We start from the raw sequence: 9,544 nt of genomic DNA on the forward strand, positions 1-9,544 counted from the left end.
GTGGCTTGTTTTGCTTGTGGGGAGCACCCCGTCCAGGCCCTGACACCCAGACAGCTTCTGAGGGAGGTGACTCCCCAGCTCACATAGACTTGCTGGAGGGGTGTCCTGGCGGTCCCTGTCCCACCTGGCCCCGTGCCCAGGGGTCATCTGACGGCCAGGAGGGACCCTGCAGGACCCAGAGCTGGCTAGCCGCCCCCCCCCCCCCCCCCCCCGCCCCTACCCCCAGCAGAGCAGCCCAGGAGGGCGGGCTTCGGGCGCCACCTGGTGGCGAGGAGAGGAACGCCACCCAGCCGTAACCGGGTCGGCGCTTGGCAGGCAGGGCCCAGAGGACCTGGCTCCTCACCCTAAGTGGGTGGGTGCCCCCTGCAGGGGTGCCCCGGGTGGGGGCGTCCCAGTCCTCGGTGGCCCCCTTCCCTCGGCTTTGACCGGCCGTGGGTCACAGCACAGCAGTGACGCCACCACAAGCAGCAGGTCACAGCTGGGAGGGAGGCCAGGTTCAGGGAAGAAACGCCCGTCAGCGGGGCCTGTGCCCACGGAGAGCAGCGAGGACCCTTAGGCAGTTACCTCAACGACCATCCACCCAGCAATCCCGCCTCTACCGCCCCTGCCCCCCCAAAGAACTGAAGGGGCCCCCAGAGACACTGCACCCACGTTCACAGCGGCAGCAGCCTCAGCGCGGAGATGTGGGTGCAGCTCGGTGTCCGGGACGAGGACTGGGTAACGGTCTGGTCCATCCGCACCCCGGGAAGTGCTCAGCCTCAGGACGGACACACGCCACCTGCTCCCAGAGGGACCATGTTGTGCTCAGTGAACTAAGCCAGACACGGAAGGGCGGGCGCTGCGCTGGGGGACCCACTCATGTGAGGTCCCTGGAGGTCAGAGCCACTGGGACACAGCAGGTGGTGCCGCCGGGCTGGGGGGGGGGGGGTAACGGGGACAGGCCAGCTGTGCAGGACGGGCGCGGGGATGGAGCATGACTGTGCCCTTACAAATGGGAAGATGGTGCTCTGTGTGTTCACACCATTGGAAAGGGAGATACAATACACTGCAGACACAGGACACACCGCCACACCCTTCCATTAGCTTCAGGCTCCGAGCAGGTGGCAGGTGAGGTATGAAAATGGGAGGAGCCTTCAGAGCTGGAGCCGGGGGGTCAGGTGGGGCCGCTGGCCGGGCCAAGGGTGCGACTGGCCCCTCCCACAGGACCCCTTTGTGGGGGGTGGGGAGAGGCCTTCGGGACATTCCTCCGGCCTGGGGAGGCTTCCAGGCCACAGGCACGGACACAGGCACCTTATCTCGTGTCCCCTCCCCGGCAGGACCCCCTGCAGCACTGTCTGGGGAGACAGGCACCTGGGAGGGAGAACGCCTGGGCACTGCTGCCAGGGCCGGGCCTGCTGACGTGTGGCCTGGGGCTGTTGGGCAGTGAGGGCCAGCAGGGGGAGTCCCTCCTGTGTCCCCCACCCAAACCTGCCCTCCCCAAGGCCGGCCTCGGGGGGCAGGAAATGGGAACAGATGGTCTTCCGCACCGGACTGCCCACATTGGGGGCCACCCAGGGGGTGTCACGGTGACATTTCAGGAGAAGTCTGGACGTTACCCACCCCCTCCCCGGGCTGCGCTGGCACAATGTCACCCGCTCTGGAGTCAGACGACCTGGGTTCAAAGCTTTCCTCACCAGGACCGGCGGGTGGGCTGGTAGGTGGTGCACTTGGACCTCCATTCCCCGTCTGTAAAGTGGGGTGACCAGGCACGCAGCTTGCGCAAAGCTCAGCGGGCGCTGAGTGAGCTGCCAGAGTGGCACGGAGGCCCTGCCTCCTCTGTGGGCCCCTCCAGCACCTGCTGGTCACAGGACCAGGAGGCCGCACCCCCAGGACTGTTAACATAAGCAAGTTCTCTCGTCCAAATATATAGTATTTATTCAGTCATCAGTACAAAACATCCAACAGAAAGCTGCCCGCCCCCCCCCAGTCCCTCTGCATCCGCCCCGGGAGGCCGTCCTGCCTGGAAGGCCAGGTCCGCTGGGCCTCAGGCCTCGAACATGGCACAGCTGGCGCAGAGCACTTTCTCGTGGACGTCACTGCAGCTGCAACATCGCAGGGAGGAGAGGAGAGCGGGCGTTAGGTTAGGGGCTAAGCTGTGTCCCCCCGTTTACATAAGGAGGTGCTACCCCAGGCCAGAGACCTGACTGGGAGATGGGGCCGTTCGCTGCACAGGTAGTGAGCTAGGACGGGCCCCCTGCAGGCGGGTGTCCTGAGTAAACACACGGAGGAGGGCGATGACGCCAGGACGCGGGAGCCCCCAGCGTGCGGCAGCCCCGGGAGGTGGGACAGGTGGGGAGCAGGCCCTTCCCACAGCCTCTGGAGGAACCACCCGCCACCCATCCCAGACTTCCCGCCCAGAGCACGAGGGCAAAGACCAGCAAGTACGGGGGGCGAGACGGCCAATGAGCTGCCGACGGTCCAACCTGTGTGTCTAACGGGAGGGGGACCCCACAGAACCTCCCAGGAGTCCAGTGAGGGGTTACTGGGCCAGGTGGCGCACATCAAGTAAGGTAACGGCGAGGAAACCCAGGGATTCGCGGGGAAACTCATCAGAGGGGTCCCGAAAGGCCAGAGACTGGCATCGTGCTACAGCAGTGGTTCTCAACCTTCTGGCCCTTTAAATACAGCTCCTCATGCTGTGACCCGACCATAACATTATTTTCGTTGCTACTTCATCACTGTCATGTTGCTACTGCGATGAATCGTCATGGAAATATCTGATATGCAGGATGGTCTTAGGCGACCCCTGTGAAAGGGTCGTTTGACCCCCAAAGGGGTTGCGACCCACAGGTTGAGAACCGCTGGGCTACAGGAAACCAAGGAGGGCTGCGGAGTCCAAGCCATCACCGAGAACTCAGAGCCGCGGGCTGGCTGGTTCTGGCTGGGGAGCCACAAACCAGCCCCCAGCCCAGCCCCAGCCAGCACCACCGAGCTGTGAGCCCCAGGACTAGGAGGTGTGGGCGGGACACGCCTGAGCAGCTGGCGAGGGGCAGAGGCTGTGGCAGAGGCCATGGTCTGGGTCCCAAGCCTGGGGACGGCAGTCGGCCTCATGGCCTGGAGCAGACAGCCCAGCCCTGGTTGTGGCCACGAGGCCCGAGGCCTGCTGACCGGGCAGCGTGAATTCTGTGGGCAGCGGGAAGGGGAAGGAGAGGCTGGCAGGACGTGCGCAGGGGTCCGGCGAGGACACTGAGGCAGGAGGAAGGTTCCAGCCCAGGGGTCGCCCTCCACCTGCCCTTCTGCTGGGCTCCTGTCCTCAAGCGAGGCGGCCACTGGCCAGGAGGCCCTGCCCTTTGGTTCACACACAAACAGAACTAAGCGGTGCCGCTCAGTTACGTTCATAACTCGCCAGCCAGAACCAGCCACAGCCTCCAGACTGGACGGCGCAAGTGTCCCCCAGTCTCTTTTTTAAAAAAATATACTTTTATTTTCTTCAGAGAGAAAGGGAGGAGAGAAACATCAATGACGGGAGAATCACTGATCGGCTGCCTCCTGCACGCCCCACACTGGGGATCGAGCCTGCAACCCAGGCCTGTGCCCTTGACCGGAATCGATCCGGGGACCCTTCAGTCCGCAGGCCGACACTCTATCCACTGAGCCACACCAGCGAGGGCCCCAGTCTCTGGTCCCGTCCCTGGGAGCTGCCCTGGGGCCACCCCGGCTTTCTGAGCCGTCAGACAGCCCGACTCCCCGAGGCTGGCTTCAAGGCTGTCGGCGGAAGCTACTCATAGGCCGACAGACCTGCTCCGAGACGGGGGACGTGCCTTCTCACCGCACAGCCGCTGGGGAGGGACTCCCTCGTTCACACACGCCCCAGAGGCGGCGGCAAGCACCGCGCACCTGCTGCCCGGGGTCGGGGCGCTCAGTGGGGAGAGCCCGAGTGGGAGCCGCGCAGTCCTCATGCCGGGCCGGGAGGAGCGACCCCGCGGCCTCAGACCCAGGCTGCACTGGGACGAGCCGGCCACCGTGACGTCGGTTTCCCGGTGACTGACCACCGTCTTCACACGCCCAACCCCGGCTGTGCCACCCCCGCCCCATCCCACATCCAACACTTACTCCACGAGCGCGCACAGGGTGCAGGCCACGGCCCCGCAGCTGCCGCAGGTGCGCACGCAGTGCCCGCACAGGGCGCGCTCACACTGGCCGCAGGCCGCTCCGTCCGCCGCGCGCACGCACGAGGAGCAGGCTCGGCGCGCCGCCCCAGGCGCGTCTGTGGGGAAGAAGTGCCAGCGGTCAGCGGGCGGGGCCACTGCCTCCCCGAGGACAGGCCGACCTCCTCACGCCCCTGACCGCCCTGGACCCTCCCGGCCACCTGAGCAGGTCCCCACACAGCCCTGCTCCGCGAGGGAGGCCCGGGGGTTTGGGCTCCTGCTACCGGACCCCAGCTCTGGGTGCCTGCGCTGAGGGGCCAGCTGGCCCTGCTTGCACTGGGGGTCTCGGCCTTCGTCCGGCGTCTCACTGTGTGGCCCACGTCACAGATGAACAGAGCTCCTGGGTCCCGCCAGGCCCGGGGTGTCAGCCCGAGACGCACAGACAGGCGGCCAGGCTGTGCCCACGCAGACAGGACTCGGAGCTGCAGGGGAGCAGGGGGGCTCACGGGCCCCGGGGTCTGCTCCTGCCCCTGCAGGGAGGCTGTTCACAGTCCCCGGCCACGGGCCCGCCTCACTCACCGGCTTCGAAGGCCGGGGCTCCCCTCCGGGTCAGGCGGCCGTCCGGTCCGATCAGCATCTGCCCGCGCGTGGCCCGGGGGGCCTCCATGGGGCCCGGCTTCGGCGACTCTGGCAGGTCCACCACGGCGCAGCCTTCCTCCCACGCGTGGTCCGTGCAGGCCTTGGCCCCGCGGAACAGGAGCTGCCTGGTCCGCTCTGGGGAGACAGCGCCCTCCGATGACCCGTCCAGCCCGGGGCCTTGCACCGCCGCCCACCCCTGCAGGCCCGGCGCCTCGCTGTGCTGCTCCCCTCCTCCCAGCGCCCCAGCTCCCTGCAGCACTGGCCCAGCTCCTGCTATGGAGCCCACCCCCACAGCCGGGCCGTGTGCACCCCCTGCACCCCCTGCACCGCGGCAGGCAAAGTCCTGGCAGCAGCGGCTCCTGACAGAGGCCTCGGAACTTTCCAGGCCTCTGGGGGCCCTGGACCCCCATCCGCAGCTGAAGTGGCTGCTCAGCGCGGGAGCAGGGCTGTCCATCAGGCCATGCGCCAGGCCCCAGGGGCTTTCACACGACCAAGCGCCAGGTGCCAGCCCCCCAGGCCTGCCCTTCCTCCCGCGGCCCAAGAGCCGGCCGACTGCGGAAAGCGGGGCTCTCATGGAGTTGACCACCATTACCGGGGACTCAGATGCAGGGGCTGCCACCGGCTCTCCTGTGGCCCCTGCACCGCATGGGCGGCCTCGGCCTGGAAAGCAGCGGTGTTCACAGCCCGAGCACCGGGCAGAGGGCGGAGCAGCTGGGGCCGGGGAACCGGCGGCCTCTCCCGCTCGGACACACAGGCCCCTCCCGGGCGGCCCCTCCCGGCTGCTCAGCGGGTACACTGTGCCCGGCCCGACCGCTCGGCAAGGCCAGCGCCACGCTGTCGCCGCCCCGCCCCGTCACCCCCCCAAACAGACGGTCCACAGCCTCGGCACCGGCGCCGGGACAGCGCCTCCGACGGCTCGCGGCCCCGGAGACCCCCCTGAACTGGACCCTCCGGCCGCGCCAAGTCCTGCTGCCCCCGCCCGCCCCCCTCCCCTGCGGGACCTGCGCCGCCCGGTCACCTGCGCTCCCCGAGCCCGAGCCCCGGAGGCGGCGCCCCGCGCAGCGCAGGGCCTGGCGGGGCGGGCGCGCTCCTCGGACACCTCCCGGCTAGAACGGGCGCTTCTGTGCGCTCAGGGCCCCGGGGCGTCCACTCCCTGACCGCTCGCTGGGCCCGAGGGGCCCCCAGGCCGGGCAGACCTGCTGGTGCGCGAGCCCCGCCTCCCGCAGGGCCGAGCCGGGGCGCACCTCGCAGAGGCCGCTCGTCTGGGGAGGCAGGGACTCGGCGTACGCGCTGTGGCCACCGCCGGTGGACGGGGGCGCATTCCCGTCCCGCTCGATGCTCCAACCTCCGGCCCCCCTGTCCCCCCGCGGCCGGTGGAACCGCCGGCCCCCGCCCCGCGTCGCAGGGACGAAGCCCTACTCCGCACTCACCGTAGGTCTCCCGCGAGTAACGCTCAGAGCACACGCCGCGGCCCAGCTCCTTCCAGCCCACGCGGACCTTGAGCTGCAGCGGGGCCGCGACCCCGAAGGGGCAGCCCCGCTTGGGCATCGCCACGGACCAGGGAGTTCGCGTCCGCGCCTGGCCGCCCTCCTCACGTCACAGACGCGCGCCAACCCTCGCGCGCGGCGGGGGCGGGGCTCTCTTGCGGCGCTGCGCAGGATAGGCCCAGAGTGAGGGAAGGGGCGGGGCTCTGGTGCAGCACGGCGCGGGATAGGCCGGTGAAGTACGGGGGGCGGGGCTGGTGCGCGGCGCGGGAAAAAGCTGGGCGAGTGGGCGCGCCGGGGCTGGGAGAGGGCGGTGTCGTGAGCACGCGGCGCGGGATAGGCCGGTTGGGGGCAAGACGCGAGCCGGGGGGCGGGCCCTGCGTGAGGCGCGCCGCGGGATAGGCCGAAGGAGACTCGGGGGCGGGACTCGCGAGAGGCGCGGCGCGTGATAGGGCAGAGGCGATCTCAGGGGCAGGATGTCAGCTCTTCGTTTTGTTGGTAAACAACATTTCCTTGTTTACGTCACCAGAGTTAGAGGGTAGCTCCTTTTCTCCTAATTTTCACTTCGTCGGAATCACGGAAGTGGAGAGTGACGTGTGTACGCCCGGGACGTCCGGCCCTGCGACGCCGGCGCGGCTGTCCCGACGGAGCCACGAGGCGCGCGCGGCCTCACGGGGCTCTGATCCGGAAGTGCCTCCCCACAGCCGCTCCGTCGGGCTCCTCCGTCATGCACTTCCGGTGACGAGGCTGTCGCTTTGGTCTGAGTGCACGTCACGCGTGACGTCACGTCCGCCGGGTCTCCACCCGGACGCGCAGTGTGTCGCACGGGTGATGTGTTGTAATAAGTGATACCGCAGTAGACTCGGAACTCATGTGACCCCATTAGCCAGTGTCACCCCAATACACTTGATTAAAGAGGGAGTTCCGCTCCTACATGTCAGTCTAACTTTAAGATGTATTTGTCCACTGGATGCGTTGCCAGCTCTCGCCTGGCCTGCAGGTGAAAGGCCCACGGCCTCTCCGGGCGGTGCGGGGGGAGGAGTCTGACCGCCCGGCTCTGAGATCCCTCCGCGCCCGCCGTAGGGCCTGGCCTCCCCGGAGCGGTCCGAGTCTCCGGACCGGCTGCGTGGTGGCCGGCGGCGGGCCGAGGGGTGGGGGCCTGGCGGCGACCGACCACAGGGGAGGTCATGGGAGCGGAAGGCCTCACCGCCTCGCTCTTCCCTCCCTTCCCCCGTGGTCGGCTCCCCGCTTGCCCGCGCTGGGGCCGAGGGTCCGTGCAGCCCTCGGGGCCCGGTCGGGGGGACCGGGGCCTGCGTGGGCCGGCCGCCGGGCCCCATGTGGGGGGCATTGGGTCCCCGGCCCACAGCGGGAGCCCAGCGCGGGCTGCCCCCACCCCCGGACCGGGCCCAGTGCAGCAGCGGCGGCAGCGGAGTGGGGCGCATGCCCAGGCTCGGGGAGGCCGCCATGCTGCAGTGCGCCGGCCCCATGGGCCGGGCCTGCTCCGAGCGGATACCGCTCCCCCAGAGCTGGGCCGCTCCACCTGCGCACCCCGTTTGCTGGGCCTGTGCCGCCCAGATGCGCTGGAGTCCCGGTCTGCCCGCGGGCCAGCTGCGGGTGCTGTGCGGAAGGGCCATCCTGCCTTGTGGCGAGTTCGAGCGGCAGCAGCAGGAGCCGGGCAGTTACTGCGCCCTCCATCTTGCCTTGGGTCCTCCATCTTGGGACAGAACCATGTGCGCCCTCCATCTTGCCTTGGGTCCTCCATTTTGGGATGGGGCCATGTGCTTCCTCACGGGAAGGAGCCGCTGCTAGCCACACCCAGGATTTCTCTGAATTAACCAATGGTGATCAAGGGAAGTGCACGCCATCACTATGACCACATCCTGTACCGACTCGCGCCTGGCCAATCGGCCGGGCCCACAGTGCCCTCTCCTGCCCTCACTCCACCCCCCTTTAAAACCCCCTGTCCCATCAGGCCTCGCTCTCTCGGCCACTGGACTTTCCGCTGTGTCGGTGGGTCTGGTGAACGGGGAGCGCAGGCCGGCTTGCATAATAAAGGACTCTTTGCTTTTGCATCGGACTGACTGGCTCCCTGGGGGTCTTGGGAACTTTGAAATCTGGGCACAACACAGGGAGGGCTCACAGGGCCCTGTCCCCGGTGCTGGGGCCAGAGTCCCGAGCAGGTGTGGGCCCCAGAGCAGGTCTCGCAGGCGGGCTCCCCGAGGCCTCTCTCCTGGGCGTGTGGACGGCCACCATCTCCTGGGTCCTCACAAGGCCGCCCCTCTGCCTGCCTGTGTCCCATCTCCTCGTCTTATAAGGTCACCCATCAGCCTGCTTAGGACCCACCCGTATGGCCTTTCTAAAACTTAACCACTTACAAGTGGCGTCTGAACTCATGGAACCCAGAAGCAGAGTAGAAGGTGGGACCCAGGGCTTAGGGGAGGGGCTAGGGGGAGAGGCCAGTAGGGGCGGGGCAAACAGGGGCGGGGCCATGGGAGGAGCCGGTGGGGGCGGAGCCGGTGGGGGCGGGGCCATGGGAGGAGCCGGTGGGGGCGGGGCCGGTAGGGGAGCTGGCCGGCTGCTCAGACCCGCCCAGAGGACCCAGCTCACCCTGGCTGATTCCGGTGGCTCCATGGAACCCCTTTCCTCTCTGCCTGACGCGAGAGGGTAGGTGTGGCTCTCAATGTCCCCCAAACCCTGCAGAGCTGTGACAGAGGCTGCGCAGCCAGGCGAGGGGGGCACAGCGGGGACAGGCCCATGACCAGCTCGGGCCATCTGCCCAGACCCAGGGGCCCGGCAGGACCCGCTGACACCGACCGGCGGGCGGGCTCATCACCCAGAGGGTGGGGGGGCTGGAGGGGGCGGGCTCTAGAGCGAAGCCCTTTAAATGTTTGGGAAACACAGTCACTGCCGTGGCCTCTCTTACACGGGCTGGTTCTGAGCACATAAACCGCTTGGCTTGGTGTCACCCAGACCACTGTCACGGCAAAGCATGGCTGGTGACTTCGAGTGTTTAAAAGTCAACACAAAACGACTAAGTCAGCCCGGCCTGCGTGGCTCCGGGGTTGAGCGTCGACCTATGACCCAGGAGGTCAGGGTTCAATTCCCCACCAGAGCACATGGCCGGGTTGCAGGCTCGGTCCCCAGTGTGGGGCGTGCAGGGGGCAGCCGATCCATGATTCTCTCCCATCACTGATGTTTCTATCTCTCCCTTCCTCTCTGAAATCAATAAAAATGTATTTTTTAAAAAAAACATAAAACACACAGTGAGGCCCTAGCTGGTTTGGCTCAGTGGAT

General features: G+C 67.7%; 1 protein-coding gene across 2 annotated transcripts; it reads right to left on the reverse strand.

The window, feature by feature from the left end:
• Positions 1–1,896: 1,896 nt before the first annotated feature.
• Positions 1,897–6,388, reverse strand: SIVA1 (SIVA1 apoptosis inducing factor). 2 transcript variants are annotated; one of them, XM_059684855.1, is made up of 4 exons: positions 6,197–6,384; positions 4,707–4,901; positions 4,093–4,246; positions 1,897–2,081 (listed from the first exon to the last, which is right to left on the reverse strand). In XM_059684855.1, the coding sequence occupies exons 1-4, from the start codon at positions 6,312–6,314 to the stop codon at positions 2,024–2,026; spliced, it is 525 nt and encodes a 174-aa protein (XP_059540838.1). In that variant the 5' UTR covers positions 6,315–6,384; the 3' UTR covers positions 1,897–2,023. The 2 variants fall into 2 exon arrangements, with proteins under 2 accessions (XP_059540838.1, XP_059540847.1); XM_059684864.1 differs by lacking the exon at positions 4,093–4,246 and having other exon boundaries at positions 6,197–6,388.
• Between the last annotated feature and the right edge of the window lie 3,156 nt (positions 6,389–9,544).

This window comes from Myotis daubentonii, chromosome 1 (genome assembly GCF_963259705.1).
Source record: "Myotis daubentonii chromosome 1, mMyoDau2.1, whole genome shotgun sequence".
Taxonomy (NCBI): Eukaryota; Metazoa; Chordata; class Mammalia; order Chiroptera; family Vespertilionidae; genus Myotis; species Myotis daubentonii.

Bases quoted from the DNA above. Each gene is read 5' to 3' on its own strand.
- SIVA1 (XM_059684855.1), bottom strand. From the start codon at position 6,314: ATGCCCAAGCGGGGCTGCCCCTTCGGGGTCGCGGCCCCGCTGCAGCTC. The intron at 4,247-4,706 runs GTGAGTGAGGCG...TCTTCCCCACAG, and splicing joins AGCCCCGGCCTTCGAAGCCG to ACGCGCCTGGGGCGGCGCGC. The intron at 2,082-4,092 runs GTAAGTGTTGGA...GCGATGTTGCAG, and splicing joins ACCCTGTGCGCGCTCGTGGA to CTGCAGTGACGTCCACGAGA.